The sequence below is a fragment of the Rissa tridactyla genome, chromosome 1 (assembly GCF_028500815.1).
Source record: "Rissa tridactyla isolate bRisTri1 chromosome 1, bRisTri1.patW.cur.20221130, whole genome shotgun sequence".
Taxonomy (NCBI): domain Eukaryota; kingdom Metazoa; phylum Chordata; class Aves; order Charadriiformes; family Laridae; genus Rissa; species Rissa tridactyla.
The window spans coordinates 185588237-185613430 of NC_071466.1; the positions used below are offsets into that span (position 1 = coordinate 185588237).

Sequence of the window (25194 nt, forward strand, 5' to 3'; positions counted from 1 at the left end):
TTGAAAAAATAATCTGCATCACAAAAAACAACCTGTATCATTTCAAGGAATGTAACCTTATTTTTAAAAACTGCAGAAATCTACTATTTTTCAAGTAACAGCAAAAATTATTTAGCTCTTTTTACTCTAAAACAAAAAATAATGTATGCAGCTAGTAATTGATAACAATATCATTTATCCAAAGCAGTCAACCTTCCTGCAGAAGCATTTTCATTCAATGCCTGACCCCACTGAGCAGTAAACAAGTTTACATGTATCAACACATTTCAGTGCTCCAAAAATTAAGCTAAGTTTCTCTAACTGCAATAACATGATCTCTTAGTAACAGTCCTTCAGTACCGTAATTCTAAAACAATCACTAAAAATGGCTCTGACATACACTGTTTATATACTTGGTATCCCTTCAAAGTTTAAGGCTTACAGATGTAAAAATACAAATAAAATAAATACAAAGCAGAATTACCTTTAACTGATCACTGCACCAGACCAGTAAGGAATTACAAGTTCTTTCTGGTTTATTTTATAGATTTTTAAAAGGGGTATTTTTATTATTGCACACACAGAAACCCAAATGTAATGCCACACTCAAAAAATACTACTGCTACAGCTTGATAGCACTCACCGCAAGTAATACTGTTTTAAAGCGAAGGCAGCGTTAGAACAACTTCTGGGAAAGTTAAACTCCTCTACAATTTCTCCCCACTGATTCTTCTCTGATACCTGTCAAAAACAACACACAGGCCGAGATACACAACGTACACATAAACATGTCATTGACAGCGAACATCACAAAAAAACCCCCCACAAGCTGCCATGAAGAAAATCGGTAAATATACAAAAAGAAATAAACAAGAATGTATATGGGATTTAGGACTATATATTTTACTGACAGTCGTGGTATTTCCTCTTCGGGAAAAATCCCGCTTCTCACTGGTATTTTACTTTATTTATTTTTTAATACACGCATTTATTTTTTTTTCCGGGGGGCGGCCGGGAGGGTTGGTGTTGTTTTGGGGGGGTTTGTTTGTTTTTGTTTTTACTGCCTGGACAATAACCAATCGGGAGTCCCTCTGTCGCCCCCTTTTAAATCCTACCGCGGTCCGTTAAAAACCCAAAGAAGTTTAAAATCGGGCCGGGCGGCGGGGGCGGGGGCGGCCCCCGGCCTGCGGGGCGCGGGGGGAGCCCGCCCGGGGGGTCCCCCCGAGAGGGATCCACAGACACGGAGAGGCCTTTCTTTTGAGGCCTACATTTCTGTCCCCAGCCTTGAAGCCTAAAGATGGCTATTTGATTACACACCGTCTTGGGTGCCCCTTTTGTTATTTTTCCCCGGGAAGGGCTCGGAGGGCAGCGCCCGGCCCCCCCCGGCTGCGAGGATCGTTTCCTAGCCCATGCTCCGTGCCGATTATCGATGTTAAACATGCCCGCTAATTTTGAGTTGCACTAAAACTGCGCTCAGACTCTCTCCTCTCTGTCTCTCTCTCTCCCTCTGTGTGAGGAAGAGGGAGACACACACACAGGGCTGCCACCACAAGCGAAAGAAACTGCCTCTCGCCCACCGGAGAGCTCCGCTCCCCCCCTCGCCTTTTCCCGGGGGGGGAAGGGGCCGGGGGCTCCGGGGGAGGCACGGGCGGGGTGTGCGCCGTACCCCCGGATCCCCCTTCATCGCTCCGCCGACAAGGCCGAGCCACCAACCTGCCTGTCTGCTCGCTTCCTTCTTCCACCCCCCACCTTCTCTAACCGGCTTTAAATAGGACGGTTCCCGGCCACCCCGGCTCCCCCCGCCGCCCCCGGGGGTCAGAGGAGACTTTTGGGAAGAGGTTAGTGGGAGGGAAACCCAAATTAAAACTTCCACTCACCTTCCCAAATCCGCCTAAAGTGGTGACTCTGGTGTAGAGAGCGTGAAGATCCAGCTCCTTCCCACCCACCACGGGGATCTTCTTAAAAGGAGACCTGCCAAAGGAGATACACACAAAACACCACAACTTGTCAGCTCTGCCCCCTTTTCTCCCCTCGCTGGGGCTGCCGTGTCCTTCAGGGAAGGGGCTGGAAGTTGGATCTGGTCGGTTTAAAAGCCTCCCCCCCTCCCGTTCCATCTCCCCATTTTCCTCACCCTCTGCTGTGGTGGAACTGCCGCAGCTCGTCCAGGAAAGCGAGTCCCTTTCTCCGCTGGTCTGCGTGGTTTTTACCCGTCGAATTTGCCATTTTTGTATTTTAAAAAAAAAAAGGTTCTCGTAAAAAAAAAAAAAAATCCAATTTAAAAAAAAAAAAAAAACGGCCGACAACAACAACAACAATCCCCGGCTCCTCCTTGTCTTTAAGAGACCCAGGTGCCCGTGCTCGGCCGGGGATCAGCCATGGAGAGGGGCTTGCTTAAAAAAAAGTTTAAAAGGAATAAGGGAGCCCCGAGAGTGTGGTAATTGCGAGTCCTGTCTCCACACAACACACAGGCAAAGAGACGGGGAGGGAGAGGGGCACCTCTCAGTAATTCCTCCTCCCGCCGCCGCTGCCTCTTCTCAGCACCACAAACCCAACCGATCCAGCCTGCACATGAGACTCAACATGGTGCTGCTGGATCACACAATGAATTGGGTTACTGTTGTGGTGGGGTGGGGGGGGGGGGTGGGGGGGGAGGTGGGGGGAGCCGGAGTGAGGTATTGACAGTGTGTGTGTGTGTGTGTCTTACGGCCGCGGCTCCATGCGATCGCCCCCCCCGCTCCCTCTCGCCCGCTCCCTCTCTCTCTCACACACACACACACACTGTACAGGGCTACGGCGGCGGCGGCGGCGGCGGTGGCGGCGGCAGCGGGATTCACTTCTCTTCTCTCTCAGACAAAAAGATCTGAGGCCGCCGTGCTCCTGCCTGGAGGAGAGCGCAACACAGCGGGCCCCGCAGGCCGGTGCCGGTACTGCAGGAGGCAGCTCTCAAGGCAAAAGCCAGCGCAGCCCCAGCAAAGCAGTTCCTGGCGGGGAACAATAGGCTCCTCTCGCCGCTAAGGGCTCATCTGCAATGTGCCGCAAACTTCACACAAAGCCGGGCGGAAAGGAGGCGAGGGAGAAGGAGAAGAGGGGAAGAAAAAAACGGCTACTACCGGTTGTTCCGGGGCTCGGGGCCCGGGAAAGGGCCCTCCCTCGCCAGGCTCGGCACCGATCGGCCTCTCTCCGCTGGCTGACGGCGGAGGTGGGGGGGGGGCGGGGGGGTGGGGGGAGGGCAGGAAAGGTGGATTTGGAAAGAAGCGGGGCCGAATTTTTTTAATTGGACTGAACCCAACGCCCCGAGTTCAAGGGGAGAGAAAACAACAACTGAAGGGGGCACTGCTGGATATTCGGACTTTTCGAAAAACTTTCCGCTTCCCCCGGCCCGAGGTGTTCCCGAGGGCAGGAAGTCGCCCCGGATGGCACGGCGGGGGCGGGAGGGGGGGGGGGGGCGACGTCAGGAACCCCTCATTTCCAGGCGTGGGGTGTTTAAAATTCCCCAAGGAAGAACGCCGAGCCCCGTCCCAGGCAGAGGCTGCCCAGCAGAGGTTTCCCAGCGGGGGCCTGAGCTCTGGCTCACTCCATATATATATATATATAATTTTTTTTCCTTCTTGGAGTATACCACAGCTTGTAACCCAAGTGCTTTCGGGCTGGACTCAGTCTGAGCTGCCTATATGTTTCTGTATGTTGGTGAATGGAACATACAGCATAAAATTAATGAAGGAGGAAGGTCTTGGCCCTCGCCCTGGGTGGGCAGTAGCCAGCAGTGGCCCCGCAGGCTGCTTTCCCCTCGGCTTGTGGTGTGTAGCCTGTTTATAAACACTTCTCTCCTGATGTGTTTTCCACACAGGGGAACCCCGGAGAAGAACCACAATGGAGCCTGGCACCACTTGGGGTAAATGGTAGCGAAGAGGGGGCCCATGTGGCGAATGGGGCCTTCTGTCAGGCCTTTGCTCCTCAGGTGAGGCGAGCCGCAGCCCAGGTGGGGCCTGGTGAGCAGACGGAGCCGCAGGTGAGCGCTGGCTCCAGTTTAAGGGACTCCGGAGGGACATTTGCCCCTCGCAAACCAATACATTGAAATCCAAGGCCAGATCAGGCCTTCAGGATTGTTTTTTTAAGCAGAACTCCTCATTAAAGTCAGTAAGGAGCTGTTTTAAAATCAATGGCACATTATGGCCCCAAGTGAGCGCTTAAAGAAAGAAAACTATAATTCCTTTCTACTCCATGTACTAACTTACTTCAGGAAATAAAACATATTTTTTTTCAACTAAATTTTTTTTTTCCTTTTGAGTGCTGTTTCAGCTTGAATATAGCCATGGAGTTGGAGATAAAGTAAGATGCTTGGGAAGATTTGCCCTGAGCTCACACTTTGGGGGGAGCTGGGGGGGGGGAGAAATCCTTCAGTTTCAAATTAATACTCTGTATTGGAAGTCTGGATGGAGGGGTGGTACGTGTATTTCAGTGCAAGAAACGCATAGTGTCTGTTCACTGTAGCATTAAGGCACCCCCTCGCCACCCCCCTTCCTAAAATTAGACCTGCAGCAGATCCTGGTCTGCAGCTCCTGCCTGTGACACTCCGAGTCCCTGCTAGTTCCGCGACAGTACGCGCAAGGCTCCCCGCAGCCAGCATAACGTGAACGAGAGAGGTTTAAAACAAGCGACCGAGGGGCTACACCGCTCGTTCAGACATAGGCAGCTCAACCTTCCTTCCCGAGAGGGCGGGGGTTTTTAAATCGTGCCTTAAAATTCCTTAAAAGCGGGTGAGGGGGGTATAGAGGGGGGGGTCTCCCCTCGGCGAGGGGCGGTCGACAGAGGTGAGTGCGCGGAAGGGGAGCGGGCGGGCAGCTAAGCAAATTGCGTAGCGGGGCTTCGGTGGGCTTCCATGCTCCGGCACAGCAATTGCGCACGGTCCCTTACGTAACTGTCAGCTGGGGATTCCCTAGAGGGGGGTCACTTTATTCAACCATTACACAGACCCCGGCCTCTGCTCCGCCGCGCCGCGCCGGGACCGCCGCCGCTGCCGCCGCTGACTCGAGGGCTGCGGCTCGGCAGCTTTAGCGCAGCGGCTCCTCACAAAATGGCGGCGCCCATGGAAAGCGGCAGCCCCATTTTGTGCCCGGCAGAGCCTTGTCAACAAAACGCCGACTTGGCCAAGGCTGAGGAACAGAAGGCGGCGGCTTCGTTCGCGTTGCGGAGAGGGAGGAGAGCGAAAGGATTTCACCGCCCTCCCGCCGCCGAGAGGAGACTTTCTATCAAGTGTGCGCGTTGGGGGAGGGAGAGGAGGGAGGTGAAGGGGGACGCGAGCAGCGAGCGAGTCAGAGGCTGCCTTATCCCAGCGCGGAGCTGCCGGAGCTGCGGCGCGGGGGAGGGGAAGGCAGAGGCGAAGGCGGGCGGCCTTGGCACTGCCCGCCCCGGCCCCGCCGCTCACCGGGGCCCGGCTCGCTGAGATCCGAGGGCGCCGGGGGAGCGGGCGGCGGCGCCGGGCCGAGCCGGGGCGGGCCGCGGCGGGCGCCGGAGGCCGGGGCTGACCGGGCGAGGGGAGCTGCTGCCCGCTCCCGCCCTCCCGCGCAGCCCGGGCGGACGGGGCCGTTCCTGAGGGATTCCTGAGGGATTCCGGAGAACCTGTAATGAATGACAGGACGATCTAGCTCCTTATGTAGCTAACTAGGTCACTGTCAGCACTTAATTACTGTTTGTTTCATTTTAGTGCGTGCCTTATGAATAAACCGGCTATTAGGCTGAGGCTTCAAGTAACACTATCCAGCACCAAGGTACAAAATGTCTGTATTGGACTCTGATCTTGTGATGCCAGCTTGGTAATAATTACCGTTTTACATTAACGATGTCTTGGTTCTCATAGCTTGGTTCTTCAGCTTATAGGTGAAATCGTTGGAGATCGCCTCTGATAAGGTTGTGAAGCTGATATTAACATTACACCACCGGTTTTGTTGGTTTTATATTGACGGGGGCTCCCCTCTTTTTCTGAGGTAGAGAAAGGGCTTGCGAATGAAGACTTTTTTTTCCTCTGATTTATCTGCCTTAACATGCATGCTTTTTAATGGGATTAAATAAAGGTGCTGACCTTTTTCTGGTGGAAGTGATAATTTTTAAATGTACCAAAATTACGTTGATATTTAAGAATTATGAAGTATCTCTTGTTCCATATTAAAGAACCAAAGATTAAATGTAGGGGAAAAATCTATTTAGGAAAAAATAATCCTTTTATTGATCTCTGTATAGTACCTGTCAATGCAATTTGAATTTCTTTAAATTGTGAAATAAAACCTGTACTATTATAAACCACTTACAAAAGTTATCCTATACAATGAATTTTAGTGTGTAAATGTTATATATTGAATGAGCCTTCTTGCAGACAGACAGTGCAGATCCACTAACTGAATTGTCACTATTCAGTAGTGGTTGTGTGCCTTTTTTTTTTTTTTTTATGTGTGTGTGTATTGGTTGCTTTTTTTTTTTAAGTATAACTGTGCTAAGTGAATCTTCCGTTCTAATAGCTGCATCCTGTGGTGCAGTTTCACAACTTTTTTATTCTTGAATCTTTAATACTAAATCTCGTGCTTATTACCTGTCTGCTGAACTGCTGCTATTCAGAGAGCAGGCCACAGTTGCTCTTGTCAGTGTGCCACTAACTCTGCATTTGCTTTCTGGTGGGTGAAATATTCTTGCTTATTTCCATTTTCATTTCTGCTTGCGCTGCTCTTGAATTGTGGCAGCATTACGTTTTGATTAGAGCAACTAGTATCACTAGCTGAATGCTACTTACATTAAACAGTAAACTAAATCCTTAGAAACTGAAGTTAGTGTCTTTTATTTGTTTGTGTGTATGTGCCTGCGTGTATACGTATGTGTTTTTAGAAAATGCAGCCTATTAGAAGGGCTAGAGAAGAGAGTAAATTCACTCTTTTGAGATTGCAGACAGTAGAGTATAATCTAGGTGCAATCTGAAAATAAACACAGGAATTACAGGATGAGCATCTGGTAGAGGAGAAAGGGTCAGAAAGCCAGTGGTAAATTTTAGTGACTGACATCTCAACCGTTCTTAATAAAAAATTTTGAAGTGTTGGAGTTAACTGCATATGTTAGGCTAAAGATTCTCTGTTTGCACAGCTTGCTGTGACAAATGAACATTTCAACAAGGGGCATTTACTCAGCAAGGTATTAGTCCTGCCCCTTCTTACTGAGTAATATTTTAAAATTCTTTATTACATTTTAGTGTGCTAACGGTTTTTAAAGATGCTGCTACTTCATATAGACCGTAAGTGGCTAGTCTTCAATGGTACAGTATTAAATCATAAATTAAAGGTATTATGCATGAAATTAAATGCTAAACAGTACAGCAAAGGTAGGAAAGCAGATGTACAATATTACAGGCTACTTCCGCATACTTGTACAGAATTTCCACTACAGTTGGTGGAACTTAACTACTCCGGCAGGTTTGGTTTAGATAGTCTCTAAAAAACAATTTTTTAGTAATCTTAAGTTATTTATTTAAATGACTTATGACACTTCCCTCCTAAATCTCCTAATGTCTTGCGCACCTTCCTCATTTCAACTTATTTTTATGGTATTACTACTCAGGAAATAAAACAGAAGGAAAAATGGGCTACGTAAACACTGTTGTAAATACTCAAGTAAATTGATTAAACACCTTGTAAAATGTTATCTCTAATTACTGTAATTTTCTGATACTTGCTGTTCTTCACAAAGGTCCACCTCTTGGAATCAACGAATTTTATGATTGTCTAAATTCAAAACACTTCAAAGTTGAGGGTTTTTCAGTTGTGCAATGAAGTATGAAACATGAAGCAGGAAAACCCTAAATGCAACTGAAGGAGAAGTAAAAATAAATACGTAAGTGCACTCCCACTTGATTTCAAAACTGCAGTGCTTTTGAAATCCCAAGTCCTTTGTAGGTTCTGACTTAACGTGTTCTGAACACTTGGGGTTGGCAATACTTCAACAGTAAGTTTACAAAGATTATCAAATTCATATCCTTTTCTTACAGGCAAAAAATATTTACTGCATTTCCCAAGTTACCGTACCTGTAATGCAGATGAGGGCCTTAATGGCAGAAAATGTTTTGAGGTTCTAGCAAGCATTGGTCTGCAGCACTGAAGTCAGGAGTGTCCTGACAGCAAACCAGTGCAAGTTTTTTAGAAAAGAATAAAACCTATTTGCACTTAGTAAATTACCTGTTTGAAGCACTACTTTGTGATGACCTCTGTGGTTTGTGTGATCTGGTGGATGGCACACTTCCCCTGCCACTATAGCTGTACGTGTTCCCTGAAATAGCACGAGTGTGATTCATGTTTCTGGGTGGATGTGTGAAAGTTTGATTGAGATGCAAAACTGAGAGAGTTCTTCTGAATGTTAAAAAGGAGCCGTGCTCAGAAATACGGAAACGATCAGGTTAAATTTGTCTCAAACTTTAAGGGTTTTTGTAGAGTATAAGAATGATGGTATCACACACGAGTGGGGAAGCTCGAGTTAACTTAAAGCAAAACCAAACCTCCCAACTTCATAATGTTTGTTAGAAGTCTTAAGTGGCAAAATGCTATTAGTAGGAGTGTTCTCAGGATTGCAGATCTGCCGGCAATATTTGCTCGTCACGTAGCAGTGTCTCATCTTTATATTTTTACCGATTCAAATGGCAGTCAACAGTAGCTAAAAATATGTAGAAATTTCTCTGAGTAAGCGGTTGCCTTAGTTAACTTTTATATAGGCATAAATGAAAAGGGAAGTAGTTAGTGCAACTGTGAATGTGTGGACAGACAATACATGTGACAGTTTATGCATTTCAATATACGCTACAAAAACTTTTCTGAAAACTTAAGTAGTAAATGAAAGAAATACTGATTAAATAACATTTAAGCTAATTAATCTGTTGAAATTGCCCAAGCAAATCAAATGCTTAAAAGCAGTGAGAATGCACGAATACTCGCAGATGCACTTTGGAAGAAGACTTTTTTGTTGTTTAATTATGATTCTCGGTCTATCTGGTGGTGGTCTACTTAATACAGATTTGGTCTTATGGACTGCTGATAGATGAGCAGCATTGCGTTGAATGCTGTTGTGTTGCCCAGATAAAAGGAAGTATCTCTATTTTCAGATTAACTGAAAGGAAAAAAAAAAGAAATCTCTAACTTACTGCATTGGTCAAGTACTGATGGGACACCTAACTTGAAAATAGCACTTCAAACATTGGACTTAAACTGTTTAACTACAGTAGCATCTTACATAACTGAAAAATCCAGTGAGAAACAGTTTTTGAGGTTGTTTACATATAAAGGGCTATGAAATGTAGTCAAGTATCAGTTCCTGTTGCTTGCAGTAACATGACAGCATTTGAAGCTCTTGGGGGAATCTGTTCAGATACTATAAAAATGTTTATTAGGCTGAGCTGCTACTATTCTGAATTTCGAACCTTAATGTAAGATCTGCCTCACACAGAATCGTGTTGCAAACAGGATAACCGAAGTTGTTTAGGAAAAAGTAGAAGCAATAGAATGTGTGTGTGCTCCTACGTCTTCCATCAACTCTTGATCTCAGGGCTTCCAGGTCTGCCAGGATCCCTGTGTTGAAGAGTGACTGACGCACAGAGCTGGGGCAGTGTCTGGTTCCGAGCTGAGATGTCCTTAATGCTGTTTAGAGGATAGTGGGCATAGTCCCCTAACCCCTTCCCAAAGAGGCAAAAGTAGAGTCTGTGGATATTTGGGGTAGCACTCTTAAAAAGGCATTATGCAAACTAGTCTGCTTAGCCTTGTCCTTATCAAGCTTGGCGGGGAAACCGCAGGCTGGGGAAAGGTCTCTTCCCTCTACAAGACTCCCTTGCGTGTGTTGGAGAACTGTGCAGAAGCTGGAGAAAGGAAGGAAAAAGGGAGATGAAAGAAAATGTGGGCCCAAGAAAGGAAGTGAGGGGAAAAAGTGATAGTTTGGGGCAGGGCAACCCCCTCTCTAAGGGGCTTTCAGCAGTGTCACGGGCGACTTCTACTTGAGAGATAAATCTCCTTAGGTGCAGTTACTGTACAGTCTGTTTCCATCTTTTGCTGATTCAGGAATATTCAGTACTGCAGCTATTCACACTTGATTTGTAATCTTCAGGCTTTCTTTATCGTTGTAGGTATTGTATTTCAGTTTCTTGAACACAAACTTCCAGTGCCTTAAGTCACGTGCTGCGCAGGGGACGGCTTGTAGTGAGTTCCCCAGCGTGAATAGCAGTGCCCTCAGTTTACAGTGCCGTCTCGCAGAATGAAACTTCTTCCTGTGCCATTTCATCCTTCATCAAGTTACTCCAGCGTTAGTTTACAAAGTCAAAATAGATTTAGTTTTTTTTAATGCTACAAGTTTATCTAGATTTAAAAGACAATAAAAGTAAGGCAAGCCTGTCTGTGAATGAAAACCTTAGAATATTGTGTTTGATCTGTTGTTACCTCTATTTTAATAAGCCTGGTCTCTTTCTTCACTTTGCTTTAGGAAAATGAAATAATGTCGTAGTTTTTCCTTCGAGAGGTTGCTAAGCTATTGCAGAGCCCCCATGGCATTCCTTTGGAATTTGTTGTGCTTAGCACTTATGAAAATGGAGTTGTGTGTCCTTAATCCAGGTGTTTGTGTCATGTTTGCAGTACTATACAGAAATTCTAGTACAGATTTGATAATGTGAGTTTCCCCATGTTGTTTTAAGTATTGTGCTAAGGAATCCTCTCCTTGTGCCAAAATATGCTAATTAAGCTTTCAAAGATGTTTTTTAATGATCTTTTTTTTTAAAGTTTGGGTAACTAGTTGCAGCCAAGTTCATATCAGGATCAATTTACTTATTTATAGAAGAAAATATGTAGACATTTGGATTATTTTTTTTTCAGCTGCCAAAGTGTTCTTGACTTGAAGTATAAGTCTGATAGTTTTTTGGTTTCCATCTGTGTGACATCATGCGTGTGTATTATGATAATCTTTAATTACATGATCACTTTTTTTAATGCATGATCCTTCAGTTTGAGATGGATCCTGCTCACTGAATTAAAAAAAAAAAAGAGGTTATGCTTCTTTATGTGCATGTTGTTTACATGTTTATCTGAATACAGATTTTTTTTGCATTTTCTTACAGGCTTTTCTGGAGCAGTTGTTAGGAGAGTATCTGAATGCTCATACTAACGTGTTCCCAAAATTCTGAGCTAGTAGCATTATCATCACTACAATGCTGAGAAAGCTAAGGCACGGAGGAATTCAATACAAGAATGGCTGCTAATACGAGGTGATTTTCATTTAATCAAAGCACAGTTTCAATGGATATAATTTAGAGGTTATTTGAGAGTAGAGGTAGTTTAGCAATAGGAGTGCTAGCCATAACTTTAGAGCCGCGTTGAATTCAGCCATCGGCTTTTTCATGAACTTGTGCATACGTGCTGTGGCCCTGTCTGCATTATTAGGGCTTTTCTAGTGCAAGATTGTGGTGATGCTCTGTTCTTTGAAATGTTTACAGCACCCAGAAGCTGCAGTCAAGAAGGCTGTATGCATATAGTAGATACTGCCTGGTATTTCTGCATGTAGTTTCCAGAGGCTTGGACTTGGAAGTCAGAAAATGAGAAATACTTCGTTAGGGGCCACTGGTGTGATGCAAGAAACTCACTGTTCTGCGTAAATCCCGGATAAAGACAGAAATAGAAATGGGATATACCCAAGAGGATGCGTTTGCTGTAGCCGCCCAACATCACCCATCCCTCCCCTCCCATCCTTGGCGCTGGTTTGGGTGCCAGAAGAGGGAGCACGGAGCACGGTGGAGCCCCAGCATCAGCTGCAGTCCCCACTGCTGCCTCAGGTAGGAGTAACGCTGCTAGGACCCACCTGCAGCATTGCTGATGCCACAGAATTTTCAGAAAACCCAGCTTCTAGCTCTAAATGTTTGTTTAGTTAGTTAGTTATTGCTGTGCCTGCACAGCTTGAGATTCAAAAGCTTATTGCTTTATCGTGATGTTCAATAGGAAAACTGCCCAAGAGGCATATCCCTGATTCAAAGTCTACTCGCCCACTAAGTTTCAAATTCTCTCTTCAAAGTAAAGGCCTTTTCAAGTACATTGAGAGGGCTTTTTTCTGTACTGGAGTGAAAATGGGAGGTTTTTTTCTCCCCTAGTTTCATACTTAGATTCTTGTTGAAAATTTCTTTCGAAAATACCAGCTTGAGGCAGACACCTGGCCTGGAAAACTTCGTCCCAAGTAGTTTTAAGTTCTGAAAAAAACAGTGTATCTTCAGGTGTTTCTTCTCACAAGCTGTTTTGGAACCGGAAGTCCTATTGAAATTCAATCCTGAAAACATATCCTAGTAGCTGTTTGTCTCTGTTTGCATTTATGATCGCTATATACAATGTGATTACAAAATACCTGTACACTGGACTCAAATACAGGAAGTCGGCTATCTGGTGCTACGCTCAGCTCATTCCAACATAATGCTAATTACTCAGAATAACACCGCCTGATACAGTGTATGAAAGGAGGGTAGCAAGTCCTGTACTTACAATCCAAGTAATGACAATATTCCTTAAAGTGGTGATTTTGGTGCTGGCCTCCTCAAATGGGCTCATGGCTCTGAGTAGCTGAAGCAATTGCCGTGTTAGGTACATTAACTGAGCCGTCGGTGGTATCTGAACTGTATCCCTTTGCCAGGCAGAGCTGGCGTCACCGCATTCAGCCCTAACTGTTGTCACAGCATCTCAGTCCAAGATTGGAACAGCTTCATCAACTGACTGGATGTCCTGGGAGAATTCCCAAAGGATTACTTAGTTTGCTAATCTCTGCTCAAGGGCTTCTGGTGGCTTCATTGCTAACAAAGGCTTAGCCTAGTAAGTACTGCCTGCTATTTCTTTTTTATTGTTCTTGTTTATTTGTTTTATTTTTAGGAAAGGACTGCCTGATGAATGGCTCGTGAGCATAATGCTAAGAGCTTTTTTGTCCTCGCTGTGGTACTACCGGCTTCAGTTAGGTGTGAGAATGATAGAAAAGCTTTACACAGCTGTTTGCTTTATTTGTCCTTATCCTGTCCCCATCCCATCCTCACAAAACGTTTGGGACATGTCTTCTAGCAATGTAATCAGAACGCAGAGGGCTACTCTGTGGTCACATGCCTCTTGTTTGAGGGGGGCGGGGAAACCACAAAAAAACTCCAAAACAAAACAAAAAAACCCTATGATTGAGAGAGAGGGAAGGCTTTGCAGTTCCTTTTAGATGATCTTCATAAGCACAGTTAATGTAAATTGAGAGTTTGATGGTTTAATATTATTGTTCTATAAAAAATATTCTTCATTAAATATTCCACTAGGTATTTGGATATTATACTGAACATTAGTTATAGAGTCACCAAAAGTCTGCTTTTTGGTGCTCTTCTGGTCCCAGAGAAGAAGCAGAAAGGAAAACTTGGTTTTTGTTTGTTCTTTCTGCTTTCAGTGGCAAGTTCCAGTTCCTGGGCATAGAAGTCAGCGAAGCTGAATTCTTCTGTGTGCCTGCAAGTGGTTCAGTGCCAGCTGGAGAGAAGCAGGCAGTTTTCAAACAAATCATCGAAGCAGCTTCAGGATTCTTCACCGTCTTTTCAGGGGAAGTGAGGGAATATGATGTTTGCAAATTTTTGAAGGAAAAACTGGGAGGATTTTAGATGGCCTTTTAGGTACTCCAGCAGATCTTCCCCTGCTTTGGTAGGTGACAAAACTCCACCACAAATGATACACTGTGCAGTCACTGGCCTTCTAAAAAGCTCTTGTGTACACGTCAAGACCACAGCTCTCCAGGCGTCTCGAAAATGAGTTACAGAATTAGAATCATGGAATTGCCTAGGTTGGAAGGGACCTTTCAGATCATCTAGTCCAACCATCAACGTAACTCTGACAAAAACCATTACTAAACCATATTTCTAAGCGCTATGTCAGCCTGCCTTCTAAATACCTCCAGGAATGGTGCCTCAACTGCTTCCCTGGGCAGCCTGTTCCAATGCTGGAGTTGTTCTGCCTAATGAAGGAGTTTCTCTTAAGTTTCCCCTTTGTCCAGTGCTACAGCAGAGTACTGCCCACTGGAGCTTAGGAAGAAATTTAAAAATTGGTAAAAGCAAAGCCACCCATCACCAAACGTATTTTGGGTTAATTTGTTATGGCTTTAGTAAACTTGCTGATCTCAAATAGGAGGCAGCAGGAAATATTAAAACCCACAGCTTTGTAAATGCAAATGAAGTTATGGGAAATGTAACATTTGGAAAGGAATTAGTAAATGGGTACGTGCCTGGGTGTGGTGGGAGGAGGGAGCACTGCAGGCCAGCTATCTAGGGTGGCACATTTTGAGCGTAAACTATCAAATGCAGCATGGTACCAGCCTGGCTGAACGCGACGTTCTTTCTGCTGGTGCCCTCCACCTATCAGTAAGAGAACAGGAGCTCTTTGAGTCACAGCTCCTGTAACTTCTTCCAGGACCCACACTCAAATACCTAAAAAGGGTTTGCGTCGCCATGTAAGTCCCAGCAGTTGAGTGGTGGTCCCCAGAAAATGTTGGATCATCTCTCAAAACCAGAGTCCTGGTATTCTGTGAAATGTCTTATGGATGATAAAAGTAGCAGGACTTAAGTACTGATAAATAGTTCACTTTATCATGCTTCGTTCATGTCAAAATCAAGCGGACAAAGCTGCTGCCGATTCACTACTCAAAGACAGTAAGTAAAGATACTTGCAAAGAAATATTCTGCAGCAGTGTTGCCAATTAATTTTTAGTAAGGGTTTGGTCTTTTAATATACTTTATATGTATCTTGATCTCTAAACAATGACATTTCAGTGTTTTTGTGGATGTAAGAGAAAGTAGATGGTTTGTATGAAAATACAGTCCTCTGTCTGAATATGAGATACAAATGACAGTTGAGATGTATATACATTTATAGTGTTTGATCCCAGAATTTAGCTCTCCCTCATATTGCATGATGCACCACTTACACAAGAAATAAGGGTGTGTGGAGAGGAGACGGGAGCATTGCAAGCAGCTGATCTGTGTGTGCTTCGTTTGCACATTAGTCACTTCTCCAAGTACACTGCAATTTCAGTACAACTTCGCGGCGGTTTGCACATTGTTATATTGTTTTAAAAACACTTTATACTTTGCAGTGGTTATTTAACGTGCAGACACGAACAGTAAAGTTTTGTTGTTTGAAATTCTGCCTGCCTAATTGTAATGAAAGGAGAAGTATGAGCTATGCAAACAGATTTTATTGAAGTATAAAAACAGAGCCAGCAATTTGCACAATCTACAGAAATGACATGTCATTACCACAAAGTAGCTACTACAGGAAGTAGCTCGTGAATTGTGTGCCAGATTATGTATTAACTTAAGACTCTGATTACCCCAATACGTAAAATTAATTGGGGACAAAATAGTCCATGCACTTTAAAAGCCCCTTAAACCTTTAAGGTGGGGAAGAAAAATCTATCGGACAACTCCTAGCTCTTTCATTGGACAAGTTTTGATGTAAAAGCTCAGATCTCCTCAAAACATGGAACATAATATAACTTAGGAGGCAGCAGTCTTATGGGGTCACCTCTGAGTCATGAACATGTGCATGCACAGGATCCATATCTTACTTTTGACCAGTGTGGGTCTTGTGGTGGTGTTTTGTTCTAGGAACAACTGAGATTTTGTGCAAATCCCTGAGGCTGAAAACCTGCAGGTAAATAATTTAAATAATGATATCACTAACCTAATCCAGTAGTTGACTTGCCAAGCTAGCAGCTCAGTAATTAGTACCAGTCTGACTAGCTACTTTCTGAACGGCAGTAGTAGCTTCATCCTGCATCAGAGTAGCTTTTAACAGTTATGCACTAAATACTCAAACCAATGGCAAGTTCTGGATCCACTGCTAGTGATTAGGTAACACCAGGTTGTTCCGCAGTTAGTTTAATATAGCTTAAACTGGTCCTGCTTCCAAACAGAAGCATACCATCCACCTTCATCCTCTTCTTCCTTCCTCTTGGCATTAGCCTTCACACAGCTGTACTGCAACCTAGATGAAGATTAATTCAGATGAAAACTTAACAGGACAAAAAACTTACCTTTTAAAGGGACACGTTACCTAACAAGATTCACTGTGTGAAGGGCGGTGTCGGTGCAAGAGAAGGTGGAAATAAGCATCAGGGAAAGGCAGGGCTCCCTCCTCCTCTAGTCCACCTTCAAAGACTCCAGCATCCGCACCATTCAGGTACCAACAGCAGGACAAAGCATTACACGGAATCACGGAATCTTCAGAGTTGGAAGGGACCTCCGGAGATATCTAGTCCAACTCCCCTGCTAGAGCAGGATTGCCTAAAGCACATCCCTCAGGGGTCCCTCATTGTCCTTCTTGTTGTCCCACGCTGATCAGGGAGTTGAAGAAACCTGAAATCAAGGCAGTTAGGTGCTGCTAACAGTTCCTTGTTGCTGTTTAAAAGGATGATGAAGAGAGCTGGTGGATCTTCTGATAAATATTTCCTCTAGTTTGCTTGGCCCGGGTGTCACAGGCATTCTGAGAGGGGTGCACCTGGCTGAATAGTTAACTGTGCTCCTTATTTCTTTTTCAGGGCAGGTGGGGTACAACTGTCATCTTGTGGTATTTACAAGAAAACAGAAATAGAAAACTAACTTTCATTGTACATGCAGCACGTCTGTGTGGGATGGACATAGACAGTACATAAATTAGAAAAAGCATTTTGGCTGACAACCACTCTATTATATATATTCTGTTGCCTACTTCCAGCCTGTGTGCCATAGAACTTTGCACTCTATCCAAAGACCTAAAATTTGGAATTTGCGGGCCTTGGGTATGGAGGGAAGTTGAGCCTAAAATATCCATAAAGAGCCATGTTTGCTGGATATTTTCAAGATTGAGATTTGGAAATAAGTTTCTCACCTTTGCTCATGAAGAATCTACGATAGAGCCTTTTGAACCATGGCACATCTATGTTTAAATTTTTGATACATATATACTTCCCCCCCCCCACCACTATTTTTCTGAGTGTAAATTTTAAGATAAACACATGTATGAAATAAATTCCATACCTGATGGAGTGCACATATGGGATATTGCTGGAACGGCTGTGCCTCCTGCATATCTTCATACAGATGAGAGAGACAAAGGACACATACCACAGGCTTCATTTTGGTAAGATTAATATTTTCAGTCAACATTAAAACTGAATGGTGAAGTGCTGAAGTACTGTGTGGTCTCCTCTTGACTTTCCAAACTGCTGCCCTCCTGTAGACCCGTTGGTTTTAATTTCTGGTAAGTCTTGGCCATTTTAGCCTTCTTTTCAGCTTCCACTTCCTCTACCTCCTCTCTGCAACACTTTGGGACTGGAGCTACAGGACATCAGCCTGGAGATTTGTGACTCCCCCATAAGTATGGAGGGAAGAATGAAATTGCAATTAATCCCAAATTATAATTTTATGCTATAATCAGTAAAGTTAAGCAACTGAAAAATAAGTACAGACTTTTAACTGTTGATTTTCAGTTAGAAAACCTCCCCTTTCCAATGTCAATCATGTCAAACTAATGCTGTGCTTTAGAAAAACAAGGGGAGGTAGCTCTTTTAACAGCTCGCAGTGAAAGTTCCACCACACCAGTGATGGAAAAGGGTTGGGCTGGAGCCCAGAATAATGGAGCAACATCAGTCTCACCACCTTCTCTGTCTTACTTCAACAACGGGGGACTTGGCTTCTGTAGGATAACACAAGGGCTCATCATGTCTTACAGTCGCAGTACAGTTATGACCCTTGAATTGCTTGAAAGCCTTGGGAGGCTTCAGAAGGACGAGTCAAATGCCTCTGCATATGAAGTAAAAAGAAATGTCATGCAGTGTAGACCTTGGGACAGGCTCAGAGTACTCAAAGTTAAGTAAACTCATGTTCTTCAGTGTAAAACCTTTTTTCTCACAATAAGACATTATAAAAAGTAGTCTGTATTTATTATGTGAGCTAGAGCAGGGGATATGGAAAGTCAGGAATGGAGATGAAGAAACAAGATAACTTACTTATCCCTCTTTTTAAAAGTAAAAATTTCAGATTTTAGCTACAAAGTCCATACTTTTCCAGCCCACGTGTTGTACTTCTCACGCAACTGAGAAACACTATATAAAGCACTTGGAGTTATAAAGCACTTGGAATTTCTCTTTCACTTAGCTGCAGTTTGCTTCTAAACAAGGTCCTGGGTCAGCGTTTCATGTGAAATCAAAGGAGCCAGGTGCTCCTGATGCTTGCTGTGCCAGATGCTTGCTGTGACTGAACTGGGAGGGCAGCATCGCATTTTTCTCTTAACTGTAGGCTTGGATGCCTCACGTGCAGTTAACATCCATTAGAAGTTTTTCATTTCACTTAAAATGCTAAAAATCCTTTTAATTCACTTATCTTTTCTCCAGATACCTTCTTGAAGTTTTATCTGTTTATAATGCTAGAAAAAAATCAGAAACAGCTAATTATTAAAATGGAGACATTGTTATATTAAACATGATTCTTTAACTGATTAAACTCTGTTTTCACACATATTGTATTTTCCTGTTTCAAGTGAATTTACCTGTTATCTGAAAACATGCCTGAACTTTGTGTTTGTGAAATCTTCAATAACGTTATGGGATTATTCATGTATAAAGTTGTGCACGCAGATAACTGAAGGAGCACAACTTAAGAATGCAAACACTTCCTGGTAGAGACTCCCTTTGATATCTGTGGGACCTGTGATTCCCAGTAAAATGTGACACGCTGATTGGGGAATCTTAAGTGCTACCACAGTAAAAAAAAAAAAATATATATATTTACAGCTGAGGTTAACCATAAAATTAAATTTGAAGGAAATTATAGCACCTAAACTTAAAGTGGTTGGCATGATCTAAGAGAAAAATCAGAATTTTTCAATGGCCCATTTCACGAACCTGGCTGTGTTTTCCAGTGGCAGAGGGCCATACAGAGCCTGTATTCCTGCTTCTTGCTACAAAGCCCAAATTTGATATCCTTTAACATTCACGGTGTGATATTTGTTGATGAAGAGAACAAAGAGAGCATTCTGCACTTGAAAAGCAACCCATCTTCCAAAGGAATGGGATTTCTAGTCTGAAGGAAAAGGAGAATCAGAGCCCTGATGAAAAAAATATCATCAGGGCTGCATAGTATCCAGCGTGTAGGTGAAGAACTTTAAACATACTGTCCTGCCCCAAATATTCCTGAAGCTTGGCTGTGGTGCTTGAAAAAGCTGTCTAGTAGTCCATGAGCAGGAAAATCTGCAATTTTAAGTTGGATGTCTAACCTACTTTGTACAGAGGAATAGAATAATTGCCCTGGAATAGGAACTGCAAAACTCAGGAGTGAGTGGGACTGCTTAGTCTAGTGAAAAAATCTTGTGCAAAAGAGGGCCTTGGAGCTTTTTCAAGCAGAGGTACTGCTGTCTGCAGGTGCCTGTTTTCCTTGGGATTTATAGCCTAGAATGCTATACTGGTTGGTGTTTATGTCCTTTCATTTAAGATAAGATGAGGAATCCTCTTCAGGAGGAAGAGTTGTCATCCTCATACTTCAAATACATCAGGTGGGAAGTTGCAGCCTTCACTGAAGAAAAGCCAGGTTCTATTTTAAGTGATAGATCACATCTGTATTCACCTTGTAGGACGTATGCAGGCCCTGATACTTAAGCTCAGAGACTTTTTCCCCTTTCGTGTAGGATATGAGGCAGGGAGCGCCCCACACAAGTTTCTCTTGGGCACAGTGCTGAGGTGGAGCAGCCTGCTACAGTGAATTTCAGACAGGTAGTGAGTTATTTTCTGTTTATTAGGCGCTCAAGATGTGTATGTGCCTCTACAAGTCTTCTCCAAAGACTGCTTTTCACTCAGTCTGGCTTATAAAGGCTGGATCCTATCATCTCCTGTGCAAACCAGGAGCCATAACTGCCTTAGAAGGTGATGTACTTCTGACAAATGTTCAATCCATCATTATTTTAGAACAAGAAGAGATCAGGAGCTCGAACGGCAGAATTACAGATTCAGAAGGTTATGAAGACATCATTAAATTCAGAAGTCTGCGGCCACATTAAATAGGCAGGAGCTGTGAACTGGCAAAAGCATTCATTACTGAATCAATATGAGGCCATTCTCCTAAGAAGTCCTCCCTCAAGGAAGCAGCTCTAACCCTTACTATATCAAGACTTCTTGGGCACATGAGATTAGCAAGGAAGCTCATTGGCAAGTAAACTATGGCAACGGGGAGTCATCTCCAGCACTGTTTCACCTGCTAAGACCCTACATGAAGTAACTGCAAGCATACTACCTTTCTCACCTTTGCCACTGGTGAGTCTAGGAGTACTATGTGTTCCTTGAACACTGGTGAGTGGATAGGACTCAACATGGATAGGACTGCTCTGCTCACCTCCATAGCTAGCACCAAAAACCTGAGAATGCCCCCTAAGTCTCCTTGTCCACTCCTAGCCTCCTTAGGGGTGATGAAGGTAGCACCTGTCACAACAGGCCTTGGCACCACAACGTTTCTAACCTCCTCACACTTGTATCACATCCCTCCTCAGGATATGTTATGAGCCTTGTGAGCCCTTTGCATCAGGGTCACAGTATTCATCAGCGCTACAGCTGTGTTAAAGGAGCCTTCTTCCCGAGATTCCCTGTGGCAGGTGATAAGGATATTCAGATCTTGAAGGTCAAGTGAGATTTCTGCTGTCAAGACAGTAAAAGCGCAACTCCTTATTCTGGGGAACACCAGGTTCCAGACGTGTATCAGCACTTGAAGCATGGATTAAGTGCAAAAAATCCGATGACAATTTCTTGACACAGGTGATCAGTGAGTCAGCTAGGGGAGGCAGGTGCTCTGCTGGACCTGTTACTTGTGAAGAAACGGGCCGGGGGTGTGGAGGTTGAGGGCAGCTTTGGCTGCAACCCTGAGATTGTATAGTTAAAAATGCTGAGATAAATGAGCAAACCAAATAGTAAAATTGCCAGCCTTGACTTCTGGAGCGCAAATTTCTGTTTGTTGGGGGATCTGCTGGGCAGGATCACATGGGAGACAATTAGCTGCCCCTGGGACAGCTAGTTGATCTTCAAGAACAGCCTCCTGAAAGCACAGAATTGGTCCATTCCAAATCACAGAAAGATGAGCAAATGTGGTAAAAGGCCAGTATGGATGAGCAGGACACTCTTGACTGACCTCAAATATGAAAGAGAAGTATGCAGAAGGTAGAAACAGGTCCAGGGCTACCTGGGTGGAATATAGAGACATTGCCCAAGTCTGCAGGGAGGGAATTAGGAAAGCCAAAGCTCAGCTGGTGTTGAAACAGCAAGGGGTGTGCAGAGCAACAAAAAGGGCTTTAGTAAGTATATTGGCAACAAAAAGGCAGCATGTGGAAAATGTGGGCCAAGTACTCTATGTGGTAGGGGGACGTACTAACAGAAGGCATGGAAAAAGATGAGGTGTTCGATGCCTTTTTTGCCTTTTATTGTTTCATTTTGCACTTTTTTTTTTATTGGTAAGATTTTCCCTCAGGCCTGAGGCTAATAGCGGAGTCTGAGGGAGTGAAGCTGTAGCCACAGTGAAGACTGAGCACTTAAGCCAATTGGACATACCGCAAGTTCATGGAAACAGATGGGATGCATCCAAGGGTGCTGAGGAAGCTAGCCCATGTCACTGTGAGTCTGCTGCCCATCGACTTCAACAGGTTGTGTTGACTGGGGACAGAAGGAAAAGGTAAATGTCATACCCACCTTCAAGAAGGTTGAGAAAGAGGATCCAGGGAGCTACAGGCTAAGCAGTTTATCCTCAGTCTCCTGGAACATTACTTTCTCCTGGAAACCATTTTTGAGCTCATGAAGTGCAAGAAGGTGATTAGAAACAGGCAGCATGAATTTACCAAGGGCAAATTGTCCCTTATCAGCCTGACTGGTTGATCATGGTAAGATAACTGGTTCTGTGGACAAGGGAAGAGTAGTGAATATTGTTTACCTTGACATTAGTAAAGCTTTTCCCAAGGTCTTTGATTGTATCCTACCAGTCAAAATAGCGAGATATGGACAGGATAAGCAGATGATAAAGTGGATGGAAAACTGACTGAACTACCAAGCTAAACAGGTTGTGATTGGCAGTACAAAGTCCATCTGACAGCTGGTTGCTGGTGGCAATGCCCCTCAGGGACAGATTCTGGGGCCAGTGCGGTTTGGTGTCTTCACTGTTAATGATCTGGACTAGGGGAGAGAGTGCACTATCAGCAAATTTATGGATGATACCAGCCTGCAGGGGAGCAGCTGATATGCTGGAGGCCAAGGCTGTTATTAAGAGGGACCAGGACAGGCTGGAGGATTGGGCTGCCAGGAGCCTCACCAAACTCAGCAAAAGCCAGCGAGAAGCCTTGTATTGGGCATGGAATAACCCCCTGCACTTGCACATGCTGGAGGTCAACTGACTAGAGAGCAGCTTTGCAGAAAGGGACCTGAGGTCCTGGTGGACACATGGAGCATGAGTTGGCAGCTGGTGCAAACAAGGTCAACCTCCTCCTGGATTATATTAGCAAGTTGTAACGAGCAGGTCCAGAGAAGTAATTATTCCCCTCTGTTTGGCACTTGCAAAACTGCCTTTGGAGTACTGTTTTTGGCTGCCCAGCACAGCACAAGACATTGACATACAGTTGTGAATGCAGCAGAGTGTCACTGAGATCACACAGGGTGGCACATACAAGCGTATGAAGAGAGCGTGGTGGGGCGAATATAGAGAGGAGATACAAACTCTTCTTGGAGGTGTATGGTGATGGGGGAAGGGCTAATGGAGACAAGTTGCAACACAGGAAATTATGCATGTAAGGAAAAATATTTTCACTGTTAGGATGGTCAAATGGCGGAATGGTTTTTCAATAGATTTTGTGGAATCTCAGTCCTTGGAGATATTCAAAACTTGACTGAGCAACCTGCTTTAGTTGGAGTTGCTTTGAATGAGAAGTTCAACTAGCTGGCCTCCAGGCATAGCTTCCAACCCATCCATCAGAGAGGCAAGGCAGAGAATAGTGGATGCCACTGCAGTTTGCCACTGCAGATCTGCTAGAACCCTTATTGCCCTCAGAGAGCTCGAGTGTCAAAGGTGAGGCACCTACGCATTTCAATGCTGAAAGATGGCAGCTGAGTTTCGATTTTGAGGACCAACTTTCAATGTAGAACCCTAAAATCTGCTTGAATGTCTTTTTGAATCTGGCTCTTAATACTGAACTTCGAAAAGCATGGGTCTATTTTCAAAGAGTGTACGCTTCTCTACTGAAGACATGAAAGACCTAAGAGGATGATTAATCAGCATTGCTTTGAGAGACATTTTCCTCCCTATTGTCCTAAGATGAGATTGGAGTTAGTAGAAAGTGGCAGATGTTTTGGAGTGGTCCTGTTGTTTTCAGGACAGTAAATTGTTGTTTTCCTTTGTGGGTTTCTTACCGGCTTAATAGTTAATGCATATTTGTCTGTAGATAGCTGGTGTACATGACTGCAATTGGCACCTTTTTGGAGATGGATCATAGTTGTCTTCTAACTGGTGTTAATCCCATTTCCAAATGCTCAGTTTAACTTCAGCATTAGCAAAACTATATGAGAATGGGAAGTTGCTGCACTTACAGTGTTGTGCAGGGCTGTATGTGGGGCTGTCCATTACAAGAATTGTATAAAATGAAAAGCTGACTTACATTAGTCTTCCCGTGAAAAAGTATGCACATTCTAAGCAGTGCTTGGAAAAAAATGTCATCGATCTCCTTATGACTGTGATCAAATTCTATACATTTTGTAAGAAACAGTATGAACCTATCTTATGTCACACTAAAACTTTAATGTACGTGATACATATTTTAATGGAATATATGACTTTTCCTTCTTCCCGTGTGATCATTCACAATTTTGCAAAATTTATAGGGATCTCTGATTTGGCAGCAGCTTCCACAGGTCTAGGTAACAGGACAAATACAAAGGAATGGATAATCACAACCCTTATCTTAAGGAAAAACATCCAGCATATTTTTAACCTATGCTAACTAGAAAGTATTACATGTATTTTGTCTTAAATCTAGCATTCCATCATTAGTTTGATAATGCCTCTCTCTGTGTGTCAAAATAGTTAGAATATAAGCCCTTGTCTCCTTTCCTCAGTAGTATGACACTGGCTTATATTTTCCTAGAAATATGGGGAAGGGGAAAATGAGATTTACCAAATGCAGAAAGCAAAAAATATTTATCTGCTTCCAACACTTGGATTGAATTATATCATGCTCTGTAAGAAAAGATATGTGGCTGTTCAATTTTGTTCTAGAAGAGGTTCTATGATCCAAAAACTATAACATTTTCAGTGCATCTAATAAAAGCCTCACTCGCATGCTGGTCACAAGAATATGCTTCTACAAAAGAAGTTGTAAGTAATGAGTCTCTTTTCCCTTAGTTAAGAAAATAATTTCTATTTAAATATCTTTGAAATTTCAAGATCTGCATATTTTTATAAGCTACAGTTTAAAGCCTATGATATAATCTGAAAACTATCAAACATACAATCTTCCTAATGTGCCAGGACTTTGATTACATAAAATGCTTTGTTGGTTCATGGTGAATATTCATAAATGGTATATATATGATACGTATATGCACAGTATAAAACATCATTGTAAAAAAAAAAGCTCTAAATCTATGGGAGATTTAAAAAACCTGAATCATTCATTTCTGTCTCTTTTTCCTATTTTTAATTAGTGCCTGATTTGGGCATATTATCTCAGTATAATTTCTGCTATGGCAATGTCTCTGTAGGATCATCAATAGTTCCTCTACAGTGAGAACTGGAAGACAGTCTATATTAGCTACCAGTTTACTTGAGCGTGTCCTGGAATATCCCTAGCCTTTGGTCAAACTCATTGAATTTCTCTCCTGTTTTAGACTGGATAGAGGCAGCTGATAGGCCTGGAGTCATAGTCAATGGAGATCTAGTCAAAAGAGTCAATATTATCCAGAAAGTGAGTCAACTCATTTCAAAGCAGGCATCTACTTTTAGTCAGATGAATCGCTCTCTAGACTCCATTGATGTAGATATGTCAAGCTGGATGAGATGGATCCCACCCTTACATTCCCTGGATGTTTCTGCTCACTTGTTTGAGAGTGAATTGTAGCACTTAAAAAGAAGTTTGTAGTGCAGTTTGTCTCAGCCTTATTGAGTTAGGCTCGGTAGTT

At 43.6% G+C, this 25194-nt stretch overlaps 1 protein-coding gene and 2 long non-coding RNA genes across 9 annotated transcripts in view; 2 read left to right on the top strand and 1 right to left on the bottom strand.

Moving 5' to 3' along the window:
- ARID2 (AT-rich interaction domain 2) overlaps nt 1-2601 on the bottom strand; it is a 105758-nt gene extending 103157 nt beyond the window's left edge. Inside the window, exons 1-3 of the mRNA XM_054185531.1 lie at nt 2111-2601; nt 1857-1950; nt 623-720 (exon numbers count right to left, since the gene is read on the bottom strand). Coding sequence (XP_054041506.1) covers nt 623-720; nt 1857-1950; nt 2111-2202 — 284 coding nt within the window. The 5' untranslated portion in view covers nt 2203-2601. The remainder of the gene's footprint in view (nt 1-622; nt 721-1856; nt 1951-2110) is intronic.
- Nucleotides 2602-5270: 2669 nt separating this feature from the next.
- LOC128902474 (uncharacterized) lies at nt 5271-19678 on the top strand. Of its 7 annotated transcripts, none has more exons than XR_008463806.1 (5): nt 5271-5747; nt 7705-7848; nt 11099-12827; nt 13429-13673; nt 16564-19678. It is a non-coding gene; the product is annotated as an uncharacterized LOC128902474 (long non-coding RNA). The 7 variants fall into 7 exon arrangements; XR_008463801.1 differs by having other exon boundaries at nt 11099-11809; nt 12652-12827; nt 13429-19678; XR_008463813.1 differs by having other exon boundaries at nt 11099-11809; nt 12656-12827; nt 13429-19678.
- A 13-nt stretch (nt 19679-19691) lies between these two features.
- LOC128902486 (uncharacterized) lies at nt 19692-24690 on the top strand. The gene is made up of 2 exons (XR_008463814.1): nt 19692-20307; nt 21497-24690. It is a non-coding gene; the product is annotated as an uncharacterized LOC128902486 (long non-coding RNA).
- The last annotated feature ends 504 nt before the right edge of the window (nt 24691-25194 follow it).